We start from the raw sequence: 27,484 nt of genomic DNA, 5'->3' as shown, positions 1-27,484 counted from the left end.
TGTTCCTATGAATATTTATAATATTCATAGGAATATTACCTATCATCCTTCACCATCATCATAATAAGAGGGTGTAGGAACATATATTGACACATTGCACCAGAATCACTGCATTTGGCAGAGGAGGCCACGCTGCCACCTCCACTCTGCCACCAATGTCTCCACAGCCTCCACCACGGCCTGGAATAAGGTACCTTTATCTCACTTGGCCCCCACTGCCCCCCCCTCCATTGGCCTCAGTATTAGGGAATGACCACGGGACGTGTAAAGAGAAATCTTCACCAGATTCCCCTTTACAAGTTTATCCCCAAACCAGCTCGTGAACCAATTCAGCCTGGTTCAATGGCCAAACCGTTCTGGGCCCTTTTGGGCCCAACCCAGAACTGGACCGGCCAAACTGGTTCTGTGCACACCCCTACTGTGAAAGTGTTCAACAACTCTTCTTATGTGATCAGACTGGATCAGTTTCAGTTTGTGACTCATAAGGATGTGGACAAGGTGCACCCTAGCACCTGTTCCTTTAATCCTTGACCAATATGGTTTATATAATCTACTGGAGAGGTTATCAAAGAGGGTCTAGTAAATATCATAAATATGTCTCTGAAGGAGGGTAAGAGACCATTATTGAAGAAAACTTCATCGGAACTCTCAGATATAGGCCATTATAAGCCTGTTTCCAACCTCCCATAGTTTGGCAAATTGATTGAGAGGGTGGTAAACTCTCAGCTTCAGGCAGTATCACATAGTATCAGTTCACAGAATCAGTTGTAAATCTGGATTGTACTCAGAAGCAGCAATATGTAGATTTATATGAGAAATAAAGCAAACACCTTACCTAGGCAAACATGGCAGCTTAGTACTCTCCTGATAGTTTGGTTAAGTTGAGCTGCACCAGCAGGAAAGGTGATCACCTGTCCACCTACAGTGTTGTTGATCTGGTTTAAACAAAAAGCGGAAAACACAGAGTGCCTTATCTCTATGTCAAGGAATAGCTAAAACTAAGCAGAGTGTAGATTGAATTTTGAACACATTATTACGTTGCTTCTGCTTTTTGAACCTTTCTACAGACTAAAAGGAGACGGCTTAGAACTAGAAACCTGACAGAAGATGAGTGAGAGAAATTGTGGGAGGGATGGGAGTGTCTGAACATGGAATGTCCGAACAAGCAGCAAGCCCCAGTTAAGTCTTGAAGATTATTACACTTAACTCAGGGACTGACACAGTCTCTATTACAGATACCCCAGGGACTGTGAGGAGAGTTATATAGGAGAAGGTGAGTGTGTGAGTGTGGGTTACCCTAGTAACCAGGCACAAAAGGTTCAGAGGGAGAAGGATTTAAGAAAGGCAGAGAGGAAAGAGAGAGAGTTGGATTTAGTTGCGTGGGAGTAGGAGGTGTGTTAGGCTGAAGGTTGAGAGATTGGTTGCTGTGTTCTGAACAAGAGATTGTTCAGGGGGTGTTGTGTGGAACTTGAAGGGTGAATGTGTGGAGGTTGGAGAACCAGCAGTGTTCTGGGCAGCTCCTAGTAACAGACAAGAAGGTCTGGAGGAATTCACTAAGATTACAAACCCAAGTTTAATTACCTCTGTCCCAGTTATCTCACCCCCCCCCCCATGTTACATTTTATCCACAACAGTTGATGTACCTAGTAAAGATACATCAAATATCTTTATTCTAATCTGTAAATAATGAACATATTCTTGGTTGTTGTTTTTTTATACCTCAAGTTTTGTTTTATTTTATATCCTGAATTTTATATCCTATTTGTTTCATTTTATATCCATTTAGCACCTGTCCTGTGCTCGCGAGACTACACAGCCAAAGGTGTTGAGTACCGAGAGCAGGGTAACAAGAATTTAAATGGTGGCAGTGAGGGAAAGTAAAAGCTGAATGAATTCCCAGAACCTGGAGACTAAATTGTCACAGAACAATAAAAACAAATCACCTCCCTAGAATTGAGAGGGGCATCAGGGTGGGACCCTGACAGGGACTGACACAGCTTGACTTAATGCTATAAAATATCCCTGAATTGGAAGAAAAATAGAGGGATGCAAACCTGCAATGCGTTTATGAGGGCCCGGTCCTCTCTAGCTGTAAGGAACAAAGGAACAACTCCAGCATCGTAGAGTTTCAGTACAGCCTCATTAAGTTGTGAAGATGCTCTTGTTACATCATTGCTGAAGAAAACAGCCACCTTCCTCATAAGGAACCCACTGCGGGCACGTTTGAAGGTATTCCTGGCCACAAAGGACATTGCTGTTTCTAAGCTTCGCTGTTTTCTATTTTGTGGGAACTGGAGGTCATCAATATGTTGTGAGAGATTTGCCTTCTTTTGGAAATCGGCAAAACGGATCTCAGTGGTGACGTCGCTGTTATAAGTAACCAATGCAACCCGAGCACCACGTGGGCAGTTGCTCTCAACAATTGTGAGATTGTTAACAATTGTCAACACTGCTTGCTTCATTCTTCTGAAAGCATCCTCACTTGTACCAGAAGCGGTATCTATAGCAAATGCCAATTCTGTTGGGTAAACTGGGCATTCCTTTGGACCTGCAAGTAATGAGTATATTAAAAAATAATTAACATGATCAAATAAGTTTGTTTCTAAAATTCCAAGGACCTTATTCCACAGCGGGCATTAATCAGTGCTGGTCCTTTGAAGTCATCATTTACATCAGTTCTAGATCTGCCAGAAGCTGAGTAATGGACTTACCGTAACAGCAAGCTGTAAGTAACAATGAGAGAGAGAGAGAGAGAGAGAGAGAGAGAGAGAGAGAGAGAGAGAGAGAGAGAGAGAGAGAGAATTACTTCAAAGTCTATGCAGAATGTGAGTGCCATAAACATTAGGGGCAAAAGAAGTGGACTTACGGCATTTATCTCTGATATTGAGTACAAGTGCACATTGCTATAAAGAAAAGAAGAAGAAGGAAGACAATGAACAAGGATTTCTAGCCCAAAGAAATATAAAAGATCTTGCACTAAGGATTTGGTATAAATTCCTAGAACTAACTAACTCTCTCTCTCTCTCTCTCTCTCTCTCTCTCTCTCTCTCTCTCTCTCTCTAATTTACTTAAATACATACATACATACATTTGATATCCCGCTCTTCCTCCAAGGAGCACTACACCATGCTGGCTCATTATATGTATGCTAAAAGACAACCATACTTTTTCTAATCTCTATTTTGCTGATCCATCTAGACACCCATATGTTAAGCATAATTTCTTTTCTTCTTTCTCTCTTTCCTCCCTTTTCTGCTTTCCTCTTCTTTCCTTTCCCTTTATTGGATGAATATCGAAGTGGAGGGTGGGTAGAGGGTGGGATACAATGATAACAGGGAACTGAATACGTTGTAAATGAGAAAAATGTTCAATAAACTATTTTTTAAAAAGGGAGTAACTGACTTACATCTCTTGATTCTCCTCTGTTCCCCTTAAATCCCTGAAATAAATAATTTAAGAATACAATTCTGATTACAAAACATATGTTTAAGAGTGCTTGCCTTATATTGACTTGAGACATTCAATCATATGGGAGGACAAAGCCAACAGTTGGGTCGAGACTCCTGAGAACCTTGTCAGTGTGCTGCTAGGCAGTCAGCAATGGATAATTGAAATAATGCAGCACACAAGTCTTTAGAGTGTAGGCAGTAGAAAATTCATGTAGGAACAGAATAAAGGCTTGCAGATCAATCCTATGCATGTTTACTTGGAAATAAGCCTCATTGAGGTTCAAGTTCCAAAAACATGTGCATAGGATTGGAGCCAAAGTTTCACTGGGATATCTCCTTAGTAGAAAAATCTGGGAAACACGCATTTAAGGATCTTACAGAATATTTTAAACAGTGTGTCCCATCTTTTACACTTACTGGGATGATCCATCAAGAGCCAGTAGCATGATATATTCAATCATCCAAAAACCTTGGGTTTAAGGTGAGAGTAAAGATGCTTTCAGTGTTTACTTGTGCTCTTAAATTTGTGGAAATTGCAAGTTAAAGTGTGCATCTTAACTTCTGAGCCTTAAAAGCTGTAAAGACTTTGTATCTGGTACATTATGCTGCTTTAGAAATGAGGCCCTATGCACCCACACATTTACACATGACAGACCTTACCCCCTTCTTTGCAAATACACCCCATGCTTTTATTTGTGAGTAGATCCACAACCTTCCTCCTACAAAGACCTTGCATCCTTGGTTGTGAGTAGACTGCCACCATCCTCATGAGTTGACCTTGAATTTCTACTGATCCACACTTGCTCACAGGTAACATTTTATTTTACGTTTATATTCCACTTTTCCTCCCAGGAGCCCAGAGCTGTGTACATGGTTTTGTGTTTGTCTACTCATGAATAGGAGTACAAGTGAAACTCTACATTAGCTCACAAGTAGATTGCACCATTACTTGTCCGGGGCAAGACCGGGGCATTGCAAGGTTCCTGGTGGCCAGGGGGCAAAGTTAAGCCAGGGGCCTCCATCCATCCCACATGCCCCAGAGCCCCAACGTAGCCACGCCCCCTGTATCTGACACTAGATGCAAGGGGACGGGGCAACCTTACCCCCACCAAGCCTTCCCCTTGTCTCTTGAACTCACAGTTCGATAAGGGTCTTGGGAGGGTGGCCGCAGCAGCACCTGCTCGGCGGTGTGGATCGGGGCTGGGTGTGGGGCTGCTGGTGCTGCTGTCCTCTGTTTGGGGGTGGGGGTGGATCGGGGCTGGGCAGCACCTCCTGTGGCGGCTCCTGCATGGTGGGCAGGAGGGGGGTGGAGCAGCATTGAGGGGCTGGGTGAGGAAAGCGTGGGGGGAGCCAGGGGAAACTGTGAGGGAAAGCACTGCACCCCAGCAGTACCTGGCAGCAGCCTTGTGGCTCCCCTGACCCTCCAGGACATTTGCCGCCCCCCCTTGTCCAATGGATGCTACACCCATGGACTAGACCTACAACCTTACTCAGAATTAAACTTTATATCCTTTTTTGAGAGTAGACCTTCTCACAAGTAAGGGTAAGGACTACTTATAAGTCTGGGGGGCTACTCAGAGGAAGGATGCACAGCCTACTTGCAAGTAAATTTGAGGGACAACTCATGAGTAAGGCTAGCTGATGGTCTACTCACAAGCTGATGTCTACAGAGCCCCTGGTGGTGCAGTGGTAAAACTGCCGCCCTATAACCAGAAGGTTACAAGTTCGATCCTGACCAGGGGCTCAAGGTTGACTCAGCCTTCCATCCTTCCGAGGTTGGTAAAATGAGTACCCAGAATGTTGGGGGGCAATATGCTAAATCATTGTAAACCGCTTAGAGAGCTTCCAGCTATAGAGTGGTATATAAATGTAAGTGCTATTGCTATTGCTACACATGAGTATGGTTGAAGGGCTACCCATTAGTAATTTCAGGTCTAATTTTCATTAGTAAAATTGATGGTCTACTAGGAAGTAAGAATGAAAGACCTACTCACAATTAACATTAAGTGTCTACTCACAAGAAAGGATGCAAGGTTCTCATAAGTAGGGGCATGGGATGTCACAAACAGTATTCCCTATGACTGGGATTCCCAGACGTTGTTGATTGCAACTCCAGTCATCCTCACCCACTGGAGCTAGGGATGATGGGAGTTGTAGACATCAACAACCTCTGTTAAGGTGAACACAGTGCTCACAAAAGTGATTTCTACTCATGTGTAAAAGTTTGAAGCCCTGTTATAGTACATAGCATTTGGCTAAATAACTGTGCCTTGTAGAATGCATCACACAGAAAACATCAGGTGTATCTGTTAGGGCTATGCACATACAGAAAGTCAGATCTGATCTGACCAGATTTTGAAAATATTGGAATTGGATTCTTGGGCCCCTGAGGGTGTCGGATGTCAGGTCAGAGTTGTAGTTCAAGAACAGCTTGAGAGCCAAGGTTTTCTACTCTGTGCAATCAGATAGGAAAAAGGCATAGCAAACAAGTGAACTCTCTCTTTTTAAGAGTATTTAATATTTAAGCTATTGCATCTCCGTCATTTTTCCATGGAACTGCACCAGATCTGGAGGGGTGGTGTCCCTTTTCACCTACTTTATGCCTGCATGTGGTCAGACAGTTTTGACCAGACAGTTTTGGTTTTATGATCAATAGAATGTCCAGGGCTTATAATGGCAGAATGTTGAAAGAACTCCTCATCTTAACTATGCTGGTACAGGATGATGCATACTGAAAAACTAAATTCACAGTCCATAGACATTATAAAATTACAGAAACTGTGGCCATTCCCTGGTGATCAATCTAGTAGAAGTATAAAATATCAGTTAAAAACTAGCTATTACACATGCTGGAAGGTCTGGACAAATAGGGGAAAAATATCTTTGCCTTGTGCTGAAATGATATTAAGGTTGACAATAGGTGAGCAGCTCTGGGCAGGACATTCCAAATACCAGGTGCCACAACAGAAAACATCCTCTTTGCACTCACTGTTCACTTAACCTCCATGTCAGAGGGACTCTGAGAAGGGCCTGTGTGATATAGGAGCACTCAAGCAAAGGAGGACATTTTGAAAAGTTACTTTTAAACAATCAGCATTAACCAAATAGCATAAGTATAGCAGGGAAAGTGGTGTTACATGTTACTAGTGACACCACAGACAAAACCAGAAATGCACACAAAAACAGAAAGTTCTGCTTCAAAATTCAGAATCTGAATTCAGATTTGACATCCAAATTTTGAAATCAAGAATTTAAAATTGTGCATTATGGGTTATAATTTGTATATTTCAACAAACTGTGACTTCCATTTACATTACAGCACAAGAAAGGATGGATTAGGCCTCAAATTGATGTACATTTCACTGAGATATGCATAAGACACATTTGTATTCTGTACTGGATCACAGGAGTGACTTCCACATTGGCTGGAATCTTTATTTAAACTATGCACATATGTGAATATTTTCAGGTAATAATAGCAAGTCCAGAATTTTCAGAGTAAGCATATTAAAGTAACACATTTATAGTTCCTCATTAGTCTCACACACACAGCTTCATGCAGTTTATTTAAGGTAACTGAGGATCGTCCTATAAGAACAATAGAGGTGAAACGAGACATATGGGCTTAATTGTAAACCAAGTGTGGAAAGACATTCAAAAGTATTTTGGAGTCTCTAATAGAGACATGGTGCTGGATTCAATAATGTGTATAGCAAACTTACAGCTGGGCCTGGATATCCTCTTTCTCCTTTTAGACCTGGTGTGCCAGGTTCCCCTGCATTTCCCTAAGGCAAGGGGAAAGAGTAAATACGTTAGATTTATGGTATACACATCTGCTCTCTTTTGTTCATGCAGAGAATTCAGATTAGTTCAGTTACACAACTATGATCTGATCGATTATTCCCCCTTGCTCTCACCTCTTAAAATTAGGCTGGATTGTGGCTCAATGGTGTAAACATACAGAGAAATGTATTTCTTTGTGGTGATAACACCATATGTAATTCCCACCCCAGGCACATTTGCTGGTTTACTATCATTTAGATGCCAGCTGAAAACCTTTGTTTACTTTTGGCAGCATTCAATTTAATTTGGTGGGATTTACTGACAATTGAGAAGGTCCAAACCTTTGGGCACCTAATACAGAGTGCCACAAATGCCACCCCATCCCTCTGCCCACCGCCTGCCACTGCGGAGCTCACTGACCAATTGGGATGATGGGATATTAATGCCTTGAATAAATAAATAGAATTCTTGTGCAGGTAGACGATGAACAACCATTAACAGAAGTAAAACAGCCACTAGTGCAGTTCTGCAAATATCTGGGCCTCAGTTTACACAGTGCTATTATAGAAAGGTTCTTTAGTTTTTCACATGCTTGTGCAAGACGTTGTGCAAACCCTTGCTCAAGGAGATAAACATCCTTGGATTTAATTTTCCTTTTCTGATATAGAACTGTATAGGTCTCTAGGGCAGAAGGCACCTTCCACATACTAAGGGCACCTTTGGACCTAACCATAAACATGCAGAAACATCTAACTTTATAGGTGCATGCATCTTGATTTTGCATGCAGTTAGCTCATGTGGTCAATAGTCTCCCATATCAGCCAATATGATTAAATGTTACATGTACAATTCCCATATATGGAACTGTATATGATTAAATGTTACACGTACAGTTCCCATATAAGAAGAAACTACTGCTTGCAACTTGCCAAAGAATATGTCAAGTTGGAAGCAGTAATTGCTTCCTATATGGGAACTGTACATATTGGCTGTCCTAACATGATCAATAGCAGTGTGGGTTCTTACAGATTAAATAACATTTAATCAACTCATGGGGGGAGCTATGATAAATGTATGCAAATCTTCCCACTGTGGGATTATGTATTATTATTACTTACTAGCTCAACTGCCTGTCCAAAATTATGGACAAAAATTACAATACCATTATAATAATTCAGGAATAAAGGGTATCAGATTTGTTTTGTAGGTTCTGCTGTGGGTAATGTGTTCTTGAGGGCTAGTGATAATATTTTTTAAATGCCCAGCAGATATTGCTGGTGTACAATATCTCCCTAATGTGAATTGTAGAAAGGGAAGCAGGCAGCAATGAGAAACATAGTAAAATCAGTCTGTGAACATGAGAAATAATATATGGATCAGAGAAAGGAGCAGAGCAACAGAGAGACCTAGAACAGCTGTTCCTTCATTGAGAACAATAGCACTTAATTTAAGGTAACTGAAGTGAATTAAACACCTGAGGTGCTTGTTTTATGTATGGGGGTAGAATGCCTGCCAGTTCTGAAATTTGTAAACCCTTCAGTGTCCCAGTAGGTGAGGGGAATCAGCAACCAAACCACAAACACATACTTGTGTGTTCTTCCTCTGCTAAATATGAGAACTACCATGTTAAAAGATAACCTTCTGCCTAGTTGGTGTGTGTCACATTATCTTGTGATAATTCCACTAAAAGATCACAGTAAAATGCTAGTATAAACCCAGCAGGCATGTTTGGTATTATAAGTAGATGGTCATTACACATCTTCTGCTTTGGGGGCTTGGTGCAATGCCAAGGAAATAATTATCTTAATCTATGCAATAATAATAACAATGGGATGAAATTCAGAGCAAGGAAAATAATTTATAGAAGAAAATGAGTCTTTGAACTAAGCAGCCTTTCATTTTAAACTTCTGGAACCAAACTACAGTACCCGAAAGCCTCTGTTTCCTTGGGGGCCAGGATCTCCAGCAGTACCACGATCTCCACGTGGACCCTGTTTAGAAAACAGCAAAACATTAACTCCTCTGGCAGGTATAATCCAGAAGCCATTGCTATTAAGCATAAGGAACATAATTAAGATGGCTGTAAGTACCCTTTGTCCTGGATATCCTGGGACACCATATTCTCCCTGTGGAAATAAGAAACACATTGTAGATGGCAACCTTAAAAGCAAAAAATCCAAAACCAAAATGCAAGGTTTATTTCCTAACAACAATCAATATAATTACCACCTATGCATTTGTCTGACACTTCCTACTCCACAATAGAAATTACAATACGATGACAGTGTGGAAGTTTCAGCTAGTATGATATGAAAACATCTGCCTTCTAACTGGGAGGGGGATGATCACTGGGGAACACCTTGCATTGCAGCAATGCTATGCTGTCTCCACAGGTTCCCTATTGCTTTCTGGGATCAATGAAAGGTGCCAGTGATGTTCTAATTGTTTGAGTTTGGCATAACTAAAAAACTGCCTCCATGTTTTATCGCTATCTCCAAGATCAACCAGAATGCTCTTTCAAGTACACCATTCACACACCAAGTCAGGGAGAGAATGGGGTAGGGACACAGCGACTACTCCTAAAATTAAAACCCAGGAGGCTCATCAAAGCCACACCTGTGCATCTCCTGGAAGATAACATGGTGCAGTCACATTTGGAATGGAGCACTGGTCACTTACCATGAAGGCTTCTTATGGCTGCTGGAGTCAAGGACATCTCTGCATGGGTTATCCTCCCCCACATGCTCTAGGCAGGACTATGTTAATTAGCTAAAGGAAAGCCTATATATTCTGGAGAGAATAGCCTCACCCAGTTCTTACAGGCCTAGGGGATCACGGCAGTCAAAACAGTAACAGATTCAGGGAAATAAGCGGAAGGTATGAGAAGAGAAGCATTTAACTATACACGTGGGATTCGAGGGAGATATGAATTATAGTTCCATAGAAGAGTCAATCTTGTTGATGCAGAAGTTTCCTCAGGACACCTTCAGTGTGGAAAATGCAGCAAGAAGGTACAGGTACGTGACAAAGACCCAGAGGACCCAGGAAGAGCCAACCAGGTGAGCTGAGATGTCCTTGACTCCAGCAGCCAGAAGAAGTCAAGGACATCTCTGCATGGGACTTACCATAGCCCATTAACAACACTGGAGGGGTGCCTCCCCCTACTCCTGGGGAAGTATCTGTTGGAGTACTCTTCTGCCGAAAGCAGCTTGGGCTGAACTGTAGGTGTCCATTCTGTAATGCCTGGTAAAGGTGGACGGTTTCTTCCATGTGGCCACCTTGTAGATCTCACGTACAGGTGCTCTCATTGAGAATGCCACTGAGGTGGCAGACACCCGAGTGGAGTGGGCTAGGATGCACGAAGGTAGCCGAAGCTGTTGTGCCTCATAGTCATGGCAATGCAGGCTCTAATCCACCTTGCAGTTGTAGATGAGAATACCACCTTGCCCATAGATCCCAGCAGAAAGGAAATGAAGAGAGCATCCATAGATTGTAATGATGCCGAACTTTTAATGTAGCATTTGAGACACTGACAAACGTCGAACATGTGCCATGCCTTTTCCACTGGGTGTGTAGGTCTCAGGCAAAATGATGGTGGGACAATGCCCTGTGGAAGGCTGAGACCACGTTTGGTTTGAAGAAGGGGGTCTGGGATCAGGCGCACCATTTCTTTGGAAAAGATGCAGAAAGATTTGTAAACTGACAAGGCTTGATGCTCTGAGACCTGGTGAGCTGACGTTATGGCTACCAAGAAAGCTAGTTTGAAGGAGAGGGTTGTAGTTGGATGGATTGGATTGGCTCGAATGGAGGGCCCTGCAAGGCCTTCAAGACAGTATGTAGGTCCCAGGAAGGAAAACGATGTACTGTTGGGGGTGATAACACAGTCGCTCCCCTCAGAAACCGTTTAAGGTGAGGGTGAGCAAGAATGAAGCCCCATGAGAAGCCTGAGATTAGTCCAACTAGTGAATCTGCTTGCCTCTTGAGAGTGTTAGGTTGTAGGCCTTTATCAAGGCCATCCTGTAGAAACTGTAAGAGGTGTTGGATGGAAGTCTTGCCTCGGGGAATCAAGTGGCACACCGACCAGTGAGGAAAGCTCTCCACATGCACTGAGAGATTCTGTTTGTAGATGGTTTTCTGGATGTCATCATGGTGTCTAGAACGTTAGGAGAATAGCTGGTAGTCGCCGCTCAGTCTCCATGCAGGTTAGTTCAAACCACCCTGGATTTGGGTGCAGCACCGGACCTTGTGACAGCAATCTGGAACCACGGGGAGCATCCATGGATCATAGGTTGCCAGATGTACTAGCTTTGCAAACTAGGGTCTCCTGGGCCAGAACAGAGCCACAAGGGTTACTTGTGCCCTGTTCTGGCCCAGGAGACCCTAGTTTGCAAAGCTATAGAAGGCCTTGGGGCTGCCAGGGCATCTGTGTCTATCACCTCCGTGCAGCAGAACCAGGAGATGAACTTCAGGTTGGAAGGCTAGAAGGGCTAGTCTGATGGCCTGGAGTTCCAGTCAGTTTATGCTGTGTTTCCGCTCCTGGTGACTCCATCTCCCTTGTGCTGAGAATTGTTAGCAGTGTGCTACCCAGCCCCTGTTGCTTGCATTGGTGATGACAGTGATCCTAGGAGGATCCCGGAAGACTTTCCCTTGTGTGGTGTGTGCTGGATCTAGCCACTATTGAAGCGACTGGCAGGTTGGACGGTCTAGTCTGATGGGTGGCTTGAGTTTTACGGCAATAGTGTGTTGGTATGGCAGGAGAAACCATTGTAGTGGCCTGAGTTGTAGTCTGGCCCATGGAACCGAGTCCAGGGCCACCACCATGAGGCCCAGTATCTGTCAAGGAAAGGAGGGGTGCTGAATTGGTGGCAAGTGTCGTTTCAATCTCTAAGGTCAGAATCTGTTGTCTGTCCAGCGAGGGGAAGAAGCGGTTCTGTATAGTGTCTATGTCTACCCCCATGTGCTGGATCTGATGAGATGGAACCAGGTGGCTCTTGGCTTCATTGATCAGGAACCTGTGGCCCCGTAGGATGGTCTGGAGATCTGACTGGGCCGCTTGCGATGTCAGCAATTTCAGGAGTAGATCGTCAAGTTATGTGAAGATTCTTATCCCCTGCAGGCGAAGGTGGGCTATGAGTGGAGCAAGGACCTTGGTGAAGACCCTTGGGGTGGATGAGAGGCCAAACAAGAGGGCTGCATATTGGTAATGCATCCCATTGTACTTGAAATGAAGTAGCTGCCTGCTTCTGAGATGTATAGGGACATGGAGTTTTGCCTCTTTTAAGTCTATAGAGGAAAGAAAGTCTGTATGATGCAGGGCTTCCACTATGGAGCAGAAGGACTCCATGCTGAACTTGGTCTGTTTGATCATCTGTTTAGGAACTTTAAGTCCAGGAATGCTCTTTTGGACCTGTCCTTTTTGGGGACAGTGAACAATAGACATCATGTCTCTGCTGGGAAGGAGGAACAAGCTGCACCGCTCTGATCTCCATGAGGTGGTCGGTTGCTCCCAGAAGGTCTGCACGTTTTGTAGAAGAGCAGGAGCTGGGAGTGGGAAGGAAGCAACGGGGTGGTCTGGTGTCTAATTCTATCTTGTATCTGACCTGGATTGTGCCGAGCACCCATTTGTCCGTGGTTGACTCCTCCCAAGCGTGGAAGTGCTCTGACAGGCACCCTCCCAGCCTGGGGAGTCCCGAGTCAGGCCTGTGGTTTATTTTGCTTTGCTTGAGAGAGGGAGGCTTCTCTGTTTGGGGGTGGCAAGCATTGTCTGTTCCAACTATCTCTCTGGGGCCTGAAGTCCCTGTCTCTACCTCTGAAGAAGGGTCTGGAGACATGAAATCTCTTTAGAAATGCACTGGGTGTTCCTTCTTTAACAACATGGCCTGAAATGGGATCAGCTGCTCCTCAGAAACCATCTGCTTTTATTTACTCCTTTATTAACCATATTCCTTCTCTTAGCAAAAGCCTTTGAAATTTCCTCACAGTCAGAACATTATCTCATTGATGATCACGTTCTTTTTTGCTTTTGTAGAACTTTCTATGGTGGAGTTATCAGAATTGTACTTAGCATTCAGGTAAACTACCTTCCAGTGCATGTATGTACATATCCTATAGAAAGGTATATTCATTTTTCAATATAGGTAAAAAAAAAAAATCAAACATTTACTCAATGTGGCATATATGGGGAGGACTTCTAGTCTCATTTTAGATTCTGTACTTGTATTCAGCATATCTATTCTTACTATGCATTATACCTGCCACATTGGCTGTTGGGATCAATTCACAGCCCCACCAAAATAATCAACAATCATGCCTTGCCTTCATATAGGACAATTATTGTACACAGAGCCTTAAAGAGATTCATAGGCAAAAATGGACAGGTAACTGCCCCTTGTGCTTCTTGATGCAAATACTGCTTTATGAGTGAAATCAATTGCAAACTTTGCAGGTATACTGGTAAACAGAAAAGATGAGATTGTGCCTACCCTTCTGCCTTTAGTTCCGGGTCTGCCAGTTCCATCTTGTCCATCGTCTCCCTACAAGATATAAACAAACATAATAAGAATGTGCAATACATACTGAAGTTTAGAACTGTGTAACTTTAACATTGGGGGTAGGGATGTGCATAAACCTGTTTGGAGGCCGTTTTTTGGGCCTCCTAACATGTTCGAAAGACCGGTGGTTCAGCTGGTTCAAAGGGGGGGGGGATACCTTGAAGGGCGGGGGAGGGTGCTCTTACCCTTCCCGCCGTGTTTCCCCCCACCAACGCTGCCATTTAAAAGGGTCCGGCAGAGCAGCAGTGTACCTCCCTGCCACCCCTTTGCCTCATTGGACCGGAAGTACCTGGTGCACGTGCGCATGTCGCACTCGTGCATGTGCATGTTGGATGCACACACACGCACTGGATACTTCCGGTCACTTCCAGTCCAGTGAGGCAATGGGGTGGCAGGGAGCTATGCTGCCGCCCCACTGGACCCTTTTAAACTGCAGTGCCTGCGGGGGAAACACAGCGGGAGGGGTAAAAGCACCCTCCCCCACCCTTAAATGTATCGGCCCTCGAGCCGCTATCCCCGCCAGTTCTGTGCAAATCCCTGGGGGTGGGGAGAGAGCGGAATGTTCTTTGAAATCAAGGAGCAGACATCCTCTATAATAAAATGCTTAGGTGTAATCCCGTGTCTGCCCGTGTCTTTCTCGGCCGTTCTGGGAACGTCTGAGAAAGATATGGCCGCAGAGACATGGCGGCCATGTTGAGGAGGGCAGAGGCGGCCGAATGTTGAGGAGGGCAGAGGCGGCCGAAGAACGGGCTACGGGGAGGGCAGAGGCGGCAGCTGGGGGACTGGGAGGGCAGAGGCGGCTGCGAGGGGACCAGGAGGGCAGAGGGGACAGCGGGGGGAACGGAGGAAGATACGGCCGCAGAGACACGGCGGCCATGTTGAGGAGGGCAGAGGCGGCCAAAGAACAGGCTACGGGGAGGGTAGAGGCGGCAGCTGGGGGACCAGGAGGACAGAGGCGGCTGCGAGGGGACCGGGAGGGCAGATGCGGCAGCTGCGGGAACAAATAAAAAAACACGAGCCAGCAGTGGAGGAGAGATAAGAGAGGGGAGAAGAGACCGGCCGGACCGCAACGACAGAAACAAAATGGCGGCAAGAAGGGAAAGGGAGCAGCGACGGGACCGGACCCGACCCAGCGGGCAGAGACGCAGCAGAAACAGGGTCGGCCAGCCCAGGAGAAGGGACCAGCCCAGACAAAGTAAAAACCAGCTGAGAAAAAACCAGCCCGAAAGAATTTTTTTTTTAAATGCCTTGAACACACACAAAAAATCAGTGGTATGCACTAAGCACAATACCCCCCGCCCGCCAAAACACCCGAAAGACAAGACAAACAATATTAATGAAAATTAGAGCACCCAGTGGAGCAGCAACCCCCCCCCCAAGCCCAAAACCATACCAGAAAGAAGCCCCCCCCACTAGCGCCAGTTAATTTAACGGGCTTAAAATCACTAGTTTTAAATAAAGGCATTGTGAAAGAGATTATAAATCATATGGAGCAGCCATGTTAGAGGGATCAAGTTATTTGAAATAAAGCAGCAGATGCATAAAAAGGCATTGTGAAAGATCAAGTTTTACAGTCCCCCAGAAACAAGAAAATTAAGGTTTTTCAGTCAGTTTACTAGGACAGCGCTGGTGCCAACCACTAACTTCAGTTAGTCTGTTGCCTTTAGCAATGTCCCAGCCAACACTTACCATCGCTCCTCGAGGCCCAGGAGGACCACTGGGCCCCTTTGGACCAAGATCACCAGGTTCACCCTGTAATTAAAAGCAATTGTTTGAACATTTGATGTAAATGAGTGAACCATAAAGGCTAAGAGGCTAAAAGTCAGGACATCCTTGGTCTGAATCTTGCTGCTTCCAGGAACTCACTGCAACTCACTTATGCAAGCCCTACTTCAAAACTGGGGGATGATAATACTAACCTACCTTACAGGGTTGTTGCAAAGATTACAACAAGATAATGGGGCCATTCACACAGCCGGGAGGGAGTGAAGGGAAGAATGAGCAAATTATCTTACCTTCACACCAGCCAATCGCACACATGTTGCTGGGAGTGCAGACCATGCTCCCAGATGAGCAGTGCACAGCTCCGGAGGCCAATGGGGCCCGGCCTCCGGGTATCCCACAATGCATGAGCACGGTGCATTTAGGAATTCCCCTAGGAGACAAGCACTTTAGGCGCTTGTGTCTGTGTCCTATGGGGCTGAACACAGCCCCAGCAAACACATGATACTAGAGCCTGGGTTAAGGGCTTGCTCAAGCCTTTAATGCCAGCTAAAAGCTGGGTTTAAAAGTTGGGCTAGGCAGTGCTGCCCCACCGGAATTGGGCCTAATCCTGGCGGTTCTCATGCACAGCCTAACCCAGCCGAGGCTTCCCTAGCTCGAGTTAGGCTGAGCGTGAGAACATCCTCAATATACGTAAAGAGCTACGAACCCTCTAAACTAAAATAGAAATGCTATGTGTTATTATTGTAAAATATCAGGAAACCTTCAGTTTAAAATAGGAATCAGGTTTCTTACAATTTTTACTTGTGCTCTCAAAAGTGTGGAAATTGTAAGTTAAGATGGTCACTTAACTTCTGCACCATTTACACAGTAAAAACTTTGTGCACTCTTGTCTCTTATACTGGCTTTACAAATTAGGCTCTATGTACCCACATTTTGCCTTTGTCCTTCTTTCAACATTGGGCTGTGGAGGAATCTACTAGAGTAGACTAAAAATAAAGAATGGAACTTTTGAGGGAAATAATATTTGATTTGTATTACTTCTGAGCATTGTAAGCTACGTAAACATATATTTTGACAACATTGTCAATCCTGATTTAATTAATGCTGTCAGAGAAGGAAGGTTCTGATGTACCCTTATACGAGAAGCCCAAGATGATAATCATAACCTTTTACATCTGTCAAGGGGAAAGTTCATTCCCAGCTTCCAGTAGCCTTCTGTGGTTTATTTAAAATAAAGTCCACAAGTGCTTTCAATACATACCTTTTTACCAAGAGGACCAGGTCTGCCACGTTCTCCTGAAGGTCCAAGTGTACCTCCGCCCCCCTATAGAAACAAGGCCTTAAACTTAGCAATATAGCAAAATAAAAGACAATACTTCAGAAATAGAGCATTTTAGTGAAACTTTCTCACAGGTGCGGAATTGCCTGTGGAAGCTTTTCTGTTGTGCTGATTACAAAACTTCTTGCTAGCATAGCTATTTAAAATATCTTAATTTAAATTATTTTATTGGGAAATGATATTGTTGCAACACAAGCACTCTAGGAATGATTTTCATTTTTGCCACTATTGTAGAAAGATAGTGTGGATGTGCTCAAACTGCAGTTTGAGCACTTTTTGGGAAATTCGAAAGGGATTTTATTGATAATTACAACAAAATCAGGTCCTTACTTTACCTGAAAAAGGAGAGCCCATCCTTACCTGCTCTCCACTGCCCCACTCAATTTCCTGCTAGGACACTGTGCTTCCCTAAAACCCCTGGCACAGCACCAGCACACACATGGCGTCCGTACATGTGTGGGCATCATTTGCATGGTCAGCATGGTGTTGCTGACTATGCAAATGGTGTCTGCCCAAGCATAGTCGCCATGTGCGTGCTGGCGTCACACATGGGTTTATTGGGAGGCACGCTGCTGCCAGCAGAGAGAAGGTAAGGACCTGCTCTCCTTTTTCTTAACGTTCCCTTTCTAATTTCCCCAAAAGTGCTCAAACTGCGGTTCGTGCACATCCCTAAAAAGCAGCCACTTCCTTTTATATTTTGGAGGGGGTTTTTTTCTTCAAAAAAACACAACTCCTTAAACTTTGGGGAAGTTTGAGAATTGTAACAAAATGTCATACTTAAATTATTCTTGGTTTGGGATGCAATTATATTAAATCTATGAGAGTTTCAGCACTGATTTTAATGGGTCAGAGTTACACACAGCTTCATCCTTTTTACCCCACAAAATAAGGAATAAACCAAATATTGTTTTTCAAAGTTAAGAAGTTGTTTCCAGAAGGTTTTATTCTAAATCAGTCACATTACTGTGGCCCAGTTCTCACTAAGGTGGTAAATCTGCCTCTGGACTGTATCACTTCAGATTGAAGCTGGGGACTCACAGAATGAAAGAGTTCTGCACCCAAAAAATTCCCTGCACATAGAAAATTAGATGCAAGGGAAAAGCAGACTAGTTTTCTATAAAGAGAGGTATTTCTTTAGTAGGGAAGAATGTGAAATTGTGTGAACATAAAGATAGTCCAGATACAGGTATGCCACATAAATGAAAACTAGGCACACACTCCCCATGCCCACATGCTATCAGATAGCAGACAAGTTCAGACATGAAGCAGAATCATGGTTTATTTTAACTAAGCTTTATTGCACCTGGATTGGAACCACAGATGATCACCAAATCTTGGTTTGTTTTGTCATGTCATTGTTTATTTGGTTCTGCTCCTTCTCTGTAACTCTCATGATCTAGGCTTGCCTTGCTCTCTATGCAAAAACACTGCAAGGGCAGAGCTATGGGGAGAAACTAAGATTAAACCATGATGGAGAATTCAGACATTATGAGAGACATTGAGGCGGGTCTCACGACAGTGAGACCTGCTTTGTCCGGGTTTATCCAGCTAAGCCCACTCTCCCTGCAGAAAATCAGGAAGACCTGGCTGGGTGGCCAGATCAGCTGCCCATATGACTGCCAGCTCTGTCATGGAGCCAGCAGGGGCTGGGGAGTTCGGGGGCCATGTGGCCCCCAGAACCACCAGTATACCCTGCGTGAGCATGCAGGGCATACTGGAGATACCCTGAGCTGGGAGACTGCTTTTCAGCCTCCTGGCCGGGGTTTTACTCTTGAGGAGCTGCACTGCAGCTACTCATAATCCCAAAAACCGGGTTTGCAGAGCACTCGCTCCGCAAACCCGGTTTAAGGGGCGGGCTACTTAAGCAGGTTACCCGCTCAGGAACCACAGGGCTCGCAGCCAAGCCCGGTGGTTCCCATGGTGGGATAAAATCGGGCTAGCGGAGGCTAGCCCGATTTCGTCCCATCGTGTGAATAGCCTCATTATGTGGACCACACTCGCCAACTTCAAACTTAGGCCCCAAAAAAACCAATGTTCTGTTGACTGGTACAGATGTCTGAACCAAACATAGGACTGGTTCAGGTGCCATGTGGAAACTCATACGTCTCATTTAGGTTAAAATAAACCAATATTAGTCACAATGTTCGAACCAACCAATCTTGGGCCATTCTAACCTACTTGCTTGAAATAAACCACAATCTGTAACTCACTTCAGGCTTTGAAATTGTTTATTTCAAGTAAGCAGCCTGGAATCATCATCATCATCATCTTTGTTAGCCACCCCATAACAATTTGTTCTCTAAGATGGTATTGATACACTAAGATGAGTCAGTTTGGATGCCATTATAGAGTTTGGTTTATTTTAAATTTAAAGCAGACATTTGCATGGGCATGGAAGAGCTGTGCACTCCCAAATAGGGCTGTATGAAATGATTCGGGTACAAAATGATTTGTACTCGAATCTGGCTGTTTCGGGCTATTTGACTCCAAAACAAATCGTCCATTTGCCCCCTTCCAAAAATGTTGTCAACAAAACAAATCGTCCCTGTTTCAGCTCCGAAAGATTTGTTGTTTCAGACCTCCATTTTGTGACGATCTCTGAGTCAGTCTCCATTTTGTGTTTGACGTCTATTTGAATTTCCTGCCTTTAGAGCAGTGAGCGAAAGCATGGGCTGATCTCCTGACGATTCCCTCCTTGTTCTCCAATGGCTCCTTTGGCTCTTGCCACTCCTGACTGACCCCACATTGGCCAGGGGAAGGGTCAAAGGAGGGGCAAGGGTGGGTGGGAGGGAGGGAGTTCAAGGAGGAATTCATTCATACATTCAGATTTAAAGAGACAGCAGCCAGCCAGCCACCATTCTGCCTTGTTCTGCCATAGGAGGAGAGAGAGAGAGAACTTTGCTTTGCTTGCCACCATGCCATTGCCTCTATGCGTATTGCCTTCTGTCTTGCCAGCCTGAGCCCAGCCTGCCCATCCAACCTGCCTGCCTGCCCCTGCTGGCTAGTGGCTAGTGTGGCTAGCAGCCTAGAGATGGATTAGAATTTATCTCTGCTGCATTGCTCTTTTATTTTTGTTGTTGAATCCTGAGGAGAATTCTTTTTTCACCCCCTTGAAAGAATCCCTGCCTGCCTGTTAACCCCTGCTAATGTGGCAAAGAGGCACCTTTTAACGTGGTGATTATCTTTATTTAGCAGGGGGAGAGTAACTGGCCCTATCCACCACCCCCCAGCACAGTACCTCCAGTGACTGTTGCTGGTGTCTCTCTTATGTTTCTTTTTAGATTGTGAGCCCTTTGGGGACAGGGAGCCATCTTATTTATTTGTTATTTCTCTGTGTACACTGCCCTGAGCCATTTTTGGAAGGGCGGTATAGAAATCAAATGAATGAATGAATGAATGAATGTGCCTGCTGTGTGCCAGCCATCAGCCCCAGCCCCTATGGCCACTGGCCACCTGCCGAGCCAACCTTTCCTTGTTGTTCCGGAGGTGTTCTGAGTGTAGATTCTCTGGTAGCATATGAGATTTTCAATGACAAACCATGAATCCACTCTCATTTGCTACCAGAGAATCTACACTCAGAACACCTCAGAAACAAAAAAAACCCCAGTACCCTATGTGTTAGCACCCCATGGGGGTGGTTGGCACCTTATGTGCACAACACCACCACTCACTTTGGGCCACCCCTGTGCCCTCCAAGTGGAGTTATGGGGCTGCTGAAACCTTAATTATTCCCTATGGGGGGAAATCTTAGAGACATGTAAACTTCAACAATTCCCCAAAAAATCAGCCCTTTGGTCAATTCCTTTGAAATCTGGGTGGTAGCTTCCACCCTTTGGGCACTACCACCCCCACTCTTTTTGCCCCTGGACCCTTTTTTGATCCAAATCTATTCCAATTCATATTCAGAAAATTCAGGTACAAATAGAATCAGAGGTGATCTGGTGGCAGGGGGGAGGATGTCAGATTCAGACCCAAAACAAATCGGGGGTGTTTCAATTCGAGTACAAATCAAAACAAAAAAATTGATTCGTGCACACCCCTACTCCCAAAGCTCAGCTACATCATGTGAAGCTAAGCTTTAACCAAGGTTCTGTGTGACGTCTGATCCAGCTTACTCAAACTAACCACAGTTATAGAAAATAAGCCATGCTTCCACATGATCTCTGAACCTGCCTTCTGTATTGACATACTAAGCATCTGTGACAATATTTTGTAGAAGAAGGAAGTAGCCATATGCTTCTTCCAAACAGTCCCAGGAGCCAGTTCCCAGATGCTATATTGGAGGTTTTTTGGATGGCTGTAAACAGAGCTTGCAAATAAATATAAGCTGAGGCCTTACAGAGAATCTAGACCCTCCCACAAATTCCCACAATCTCTAGCTTGATCAAAGCACAGGAGTACAGCCCCACTGAAATCAGTGTTGAAACTTCCCATTTCAACTCTCGGGGGATGGTCGGGGGGGTGATAATGTCCACAATCCAATTCAAAGTTCATTTTTGAATACAAAGGCTTCAGAGTCTTCACAATCTCTCATTTTAACATCTAACATTTCAATTTTATAGAATTTAGCACACATCTTTGGGAATGTTGTCAAATTTGCATTTATCTTCAATTCTAGGAATCTTGGAAGAAACTATTGCAATGGATCTCTGTGAACAAACTACTCCACGATGTCACAGTAGCTATTGCTAGACAGATCTTTAGGTGACACTTTTGAGACTTCCAGAAAGCAGGCCAAATGAGTATTGTCTGATTCAACTTGATTTCTTCAATCTATAAATAACAATTTCTTAAAATGAAATGATGTTGTACATGGCTAATTTCTTCTATGGTCCAGGGACTCCCATTGCCCACTAATCCCAGATTAAGAAGTCAAGACACATTAGTTAATACAAAAAACAACACAACTTAATTGATTACAATAACATTTGCAGCAGAATAACTCAGCTAATTAACTTTAATCCCCAACCTCACTATCTGGGCTGCATGGGCAAGAATTAGCTTACCACCAACTGCAGCTCCAACATTTCAGCCAACTCTACCCCAGCTCAGAGCCAAGAATCAAATCAATCCTTGATCCCAGTTCCTCCTAGACACACCTCTTTCATGTCTTGAGATAATTCTGTCATTACCCACACCCCCACACCCATTCCTATAGTGCTGAGTGGATGAAAAGGTTAATCCTCAAAGAAGCTCTGTTCTCTCTCTCCACCCATCCCCACTGCCAGTTCTTTATCCCTGGGAGACTGATCTAGAGAAGCTCCTGTCACCTAATGCCTCAGGATGCATACCCAAATCCCTTACTCTTATCTCATCCTTGACCTGCATCAGCACTGTTAGTTGTGACATTGAATCACCACTCTATACTAGAATATAATCTTACATCTCTGGTACAGAGAGAAGTAAGTTAGATCCACCCTCCTAGCCACCACTTGGTTCCCGTGGCCAGTTTGGGCCAGAAGGAAAACATCCTACTTAGCCTTTCCTGGCTATCGGCTACTCCCTCGCTGCAGTCTGTGATGGGCTGGCAGAACTGAGCAGAGTGGCAAATGTGCCTAGGAGGAAGACTGGTCTGTTCAAGCAGCCTGTGGGCCTGCCTCTCTGGGCCATTAGTCACTGCAGTGGACTGCTGCAGCACTACCTCTCTGTATGGCTGTAGGGAAGGCCACAACCTCTCCAGACAGGAGCTGTGTGGCAGAACACAATTGCCATCATGTGTTCAAACCCGGCAAACGTCTTGGACTCTTTAACCAACTAGAGAATAAGGATATCAGAATAATTTTACCCTTGGCCCCGGGATGCCTCTCTCTCCTCGAAGACCTGGAATTCCAGTTAGACCACGTGGTCCCTGTGTAAATAAGCAAAATACTGTTTGCAGTAGAAAAGTTCCTATATAAATATGGTATTTTGTTGAAACGCAAGAGAATAATAACCTAAGACTTCTGAAGTTATGGTCCCATTTCTTCCCTGTTATGACTAAATCTGAAGAACTGGATTGAATTAAATTAATTTTCTCTGTTCCAAGAAAGTCAGCCCATGGCACCACAAAATAATATACAATAGAAGAGCCATACTTCAGCAGAAGAGCATCTGTTTCGAGTGCAGAAGGTCCCAAGTCTGTTCTGTAGACAATACTGAGCTAAATGGGCCAATGGTCTGACTCGGTATAAGGCAGCTTAATAGAAGCCCTGTGCAGATGTTTGTTCAATGTGCAGATAAAGTTCTGAATAGGGCTTATATCAGCCCATTACAAAGTGCATGGTGCAAACAACAGTCATGAATTATATAGGGCTTCAAAGACAGTGTGATTCTTGCAAGTCCACTGTCCTGACTAAATTTTTCAGCTCACATAAGGCCTCTTCAGTTGTTACAAGAAAAGGAGATGCTGTACTCATGCACTACTTCCCCTTGAGCATGCCTGCAAGTCTTAGATAGATAAATAGATAGATTATTACGGCCATAGACCAGCTCATAAAGCAAACAACATATTACATATACCATATTGCAGTCTTAAATCAACAATGAAAATCAAGATGACATACATTAGCTCAAATAACATGTTACATTAAAAAGCCTATCAAAACAAGTGTTATGTGTCTACCAAAGTCTGCAAAATTTAAACTTACAACTATTAAGATATTGCTGCTTAACCAACTGTCTGCATCAGGCACAAGCAGCTGTATAGAACCCAACCACTTTATCTGTAATCTGTGAGTTCTGATCAGAAAGAAGGTGAAAAAAGTAAACTCCGTCTATCCTGCCTTGATTTTTTTGTTTTAAAAAGGAGCAATTTAAACAGAACAGATCTCTCGATAAAAGGGGCAATACAGGATAACATGCCCTACCGTTTCCACACTTGTATGGTCATGATAAGGGGCCCTCCGATATCTCCCCTCCAGAAGAGCAAATGGTAGGACTTTAAATCGGGCTAACATAAACGCTGTCAGAAAGGCCCACAATTCCCACCTTGCCACCGCTACGCTCAGGAGCTTTACCCCTGTGCAAACCACAACAGAGACAAATGCTGTAGCTGTGGGCAGATTATTTCTGTGATCAGAAGGCTGAATCTCTTCAGACCAAAGCTTCAAGTGTGCTGAGTGCAAGGGTGAAGCTTCTGAGAGTGTCCGCAGCAGGGCAGGGCTTCAAGGCATGCTCTCTCATAGAGCACCCCACATTTTTTAACATCTGGGGATGGCTATAGTGTGCTGAAAATATAGTCCGAAAACTTGCCAGGGAAAACTAAAGCTCACAGAAGTCCTCAGGTGGCAGATCACACATTGCAATTCCTGGACACATGGAGCATGTTACAACACAGTATTTTGTGCTTTTGTGTGCACCCCCCCCCCCAGGCACTTTCCCTCCATCCTGGAACCTAACCCCTTGTTTCCCATAGAAGTAATGCCTCATTAATTATGGTTCCGTCACCCATGGGAGTAAGCAAGGGATGGAACCCTCACAAATAACAAGGTTCTCCAGTATCACTAATCAATGCTGTTGTGAATAGCCATTCTTCTCTTGTACACATATGAGCTTTGCACTGAATCATCATAGCTGTTCTGTAACATTTGCATTTCATGGCCTTTGGATCCCATTTACAAGGTTTTCCCCCCTCCATACGTTTGTGTGTGCAAGTAACACTTTGTGCATCTGATGAAGTCAGCTTTAGTGCATGAAAGGCTGTGCAGAACAAATGTGTGTGTGTTTAAGGTGCCATAACACTCTTCATATTGTCTTTGCTGCAAGAGATAGCACAGCTTCTTCCCTGGAACACTACAATACAAGTGAGACATATTCATCACTTTCAGAAAGGAACTACAAAATGTCCTCACCTGTGCTCCTCTTACACCCTGTTCTCCCACACCTCCTTTTGGACCTGCTGAGCCTCCGTTCCCCTAAAATATAATGCAGTAATTCAATTGACTTAATATAATGACACTGGTGAACAGTAGCTTTAGGACAGAGAAAAGAAAGCATTTCTTAATATAAAACTTCTGGAACTCATTGCCACAAAATGGCATGCATACGAATGTATCTGCAAATAGGAGCAAGTGAGGGTTTTGCTGCTCCAGAGTGAGCTCTGCTTCCTGCCTCCACTCCACTTGAGCTCCTCAAACCCATTTTAACTGTCTCTTTGTTACCCTCCTCTCAGAGTTATTCTGCAAGCAGGCTGCCCACATTGTTTCTATATTCTCAAGGAACTTAGATGTTAATTTCTTTGTTTACACATGTTTTTAATTTTAAAAATTTCTATGAGATGGGGTGAGGTGCTTCCATGTGTGGCAGAAAGGTCGGCCAATCAGTGTTGTACAAAGCTGGCTTCTGCTAAAAACCAGAATAAAGTCCTTTTCAGACACATAAGAGAGGCTATTCTCAAGACCACTCGAAAGTGGGCTGAGGGAGCCCAGCCTGCTTTCAAGTGGTCGTGAGAACCACTGGGCTTGCGGGCAAACCCGGTGGTTCAGCAGCAACTAGCCTGCCTAAATACCCCTCCTCTAAAATGAGGTCAGCAGAGCAAGCACCCCACTAACCCCTTTTCTGTGATTGTGAGTTGCCACAGTGGCCCCTGATCCCCGCAGCCCCAGCCGGCTCCATGACTGAGCCAGTAATCGTGTGGGTGGCCAATCCAGCTGCCCAGGGCTAGCCCTCTGATCATCTGTGGGGAGAGCGGGCTTGACCCCAGGCACAGCACTCACAGCAGCGCTCCAATAAGCCCCACCTCCATGCCCCAAATCCTGCCTCTTCCACTCACCATAATAGTGTTTTTCTGAAGAGACAAGTGATTCTTCGTGTGATTTGGAATGCCAGGGTGACAGCATTCCTGACCATGAGGGGGATCACCCCCCTGAGTACAATATTTGTCTTTTCAGACTAGTGTGATGAAAAGGAGGGTGAGATTTCAGTGTGCCTAAAGGCATGGCTACAAGAGAGCTTCTGTGGACCCTGCACTCTTGTACAATAGCCACATATAACATAGCACTTGAACAAGGCTTAGATTTCAGCCTTTTTCATCATTACCTAAAAGAAGTTGTATGAGTACAGTGTCTAAAACAGGGCCGAAAGTTCCATCCTGGCCCTGATATTCACCACCTGGCTGATGCCACTCATGCATACAGCACATTAGTCTGAAGATACAAACTTTGTATCCATGAAAGTGGGAGTTTCCGTGATCAGGATTCTGGCGCAGCCCAGATACAGTGTTTGTCTCTTCAGGCGTTTGTCTCTTCAGATGAATGCTGCTGAATTTGTGAACAATGCCTGTGATGGGATGAGTGACGGGACCTGGGGAGGACTTCCAGTCTCGCTTTAGACACTGCACTTGTCTACAGCATCTTTTTGGTAATGTCTGAAGATGGTGTTCATCTGGGTTTAATCAACAGGAGAGGGCTGTACCTGTGCCCAAAATGTGGTGGGTATACATCTATAGAAGGCTCACCACATTCATGAAACATCTGTCTTCAAAGGCACTCCTGACACTGAATAACAGTTGCTGGGGGGGAAACAGTGGGGCAGAGTTGTTCCCTCCAGGCCCTGCTGTTTGGGTGCTTCTGGGAAGCATCTGCTTGGCCACTGCTTGAAACCGGTAACTGGGTCCACTGATCTGATCTAGCAGGAATTCTCTTATCTTATGATGGCTCCATTCATTGAAAATCTGTAGTGCTGTAATTTAACTTAGCTAAAACTGGACATGTTGATCTGTTCCTTGAGTGGATGTGGCCTATTTTAAAAATTCAGCCTTTATCAGTATTTAAGGGTTAAATGTTCCGCAGTGTTTGCATTAAAGACTTCACTTTTCTTAAATGTGTACCTGTATTTGGATTCTCAAATCATACTCAAGTAATAATCTCACACATTTTATCATGAACACATTCTTACAAAAAAACAACAACCCCCTCAAAGGAAGGATACTGTGCCCCACACAGGGGCTGAATATTGTAATTTATACAGAGGTTATGCATGCATGCCAGGTATCTTGTGCTTCTTTCCTTTGTAGCACTTCCCCAAGCTAAGTAACAAATGAATTTCAAATTTGGAGGGAAGACCTGGATTCACATTCCTGCTCAACTATGAAGTTCACTGGGTGATTTTGAATCAGTCATGATATCTTAACCACCCCCCAGGGGGTTATCTTTCCTTCCCCCCACTACCCTTTTCCAGAGTGCAGTCCTGCAAAAGCACTCTTTGAGCCAAGCAAGGGCTCCTGGATTCCTTTTAAAGAAGGCTTCATGAGGGGAAGCAGAGTAAGTACAACCCCCATCGGGGTCCTTGGAGAGGGTTGCCCTTCCTCCCCATGAATTTCCAGGGTGAATCCCTTTAATAGGAACTATGAGAGCTGGTCTTGTGGTAGCAAGCATGACTTGTCCCCTTAGCTAAGCAGGGTCTGCCCTGGTTGCATATGAATGGGAGACTAGAAGTGTGAGCACTGTAAGATATCCCCCTCAGGGGATGGAGCCACTCCGGGAAGAGCAGAAGCTTCCAAGTTCCCTCCCTGGCAGCATCTCCAGGATAGGGCTGAGAGAGATTCCTGGCTGCAACCTTGGAGAAGCCACTGCCAGTCTGTGAAGACAATACTGAGCTAGATGGACCTATGGTCTGACTCAGTATATGGCAGCTTCCTATGTTCCTATGAAAATGGGGTG

The 27,484-nt window shown here is 44.5% G+C and overlaps 1 protein-coding gene across 12 annotated transcripts in view; it reads right to left on the bottom strand.

The window, feature by feature from the left end:
* COL6A3 (collagen type VI alpha 3 chain) overlaps positions 1-27,484 on the bottom strand; it is a 164,254-nt gene that overhangs the window by 41,549 nt on the left and 95,221 nt on the right. For all 12 annotated transcript variants that reach the window (XM_053283097.1, XM_053283107.1, XM_053283096.1 and 9 more), the window contains 12 exons: positions 24,677-24,739; positions 22,633-22,695; positions 16,770-16,832; positions 15,473-15,535; positions 13,715-13,765; positions 9,323-9,358; positions 9,161-9,223; positions 7,172-7,234; positions 3,407-3,439; positions 2,867-2,903; positions 2,055-2,548; positions 836-935 (listed from right to left, as the gene is read on the bottom strand). In XM_053283097.1, the coding sequence (XP_053139072.1) occupies positions 836-935; positions 2,055-2,548; positions 2,867-2,903; positions 3,407-3,439; positions 7,172-7,234; positions 9,161-9,223; positions 9,323-9,358; positions 13,715-13,765; positions 15,473-15,535; positions 16,770-16,832; positions 22,633-22,695; positions 24,677-24,739 (1,129 nt within the window). The remainder of the gene's footprint in view (positions 1-835; positions 936-2,054; positions 2,549-2,866; positions 2,904-3,406; positions 3,440-7,171; positions 7,235-9,160; positions 9,224-9,322; positions 9,359-13,714; positions 13,766-15,472; positions 15,536-16,769; positions 16,833-22,632; positions 22,696-24,676; positions 24,740-27,484) is intronic.

This window comes from Hemicordylus capensis, chromosome 1 (genome assembly GCF_027244095.1).
Source record: "Hemicordylus capensis ecotype Gifberg chromosome 1, rHemCap1.1.pri, whole genome shotgun sequence".
NCBI classification, from domain to species: Eukaryota; Metazoa; Chordata; class Lepidosauria; order Squamata; family Cordylidae; genus Hemicordylus; species Hemicordylus capensis.
This window is presented reverse-complemented; position numbering and strand designations above follow the sequence as displayed.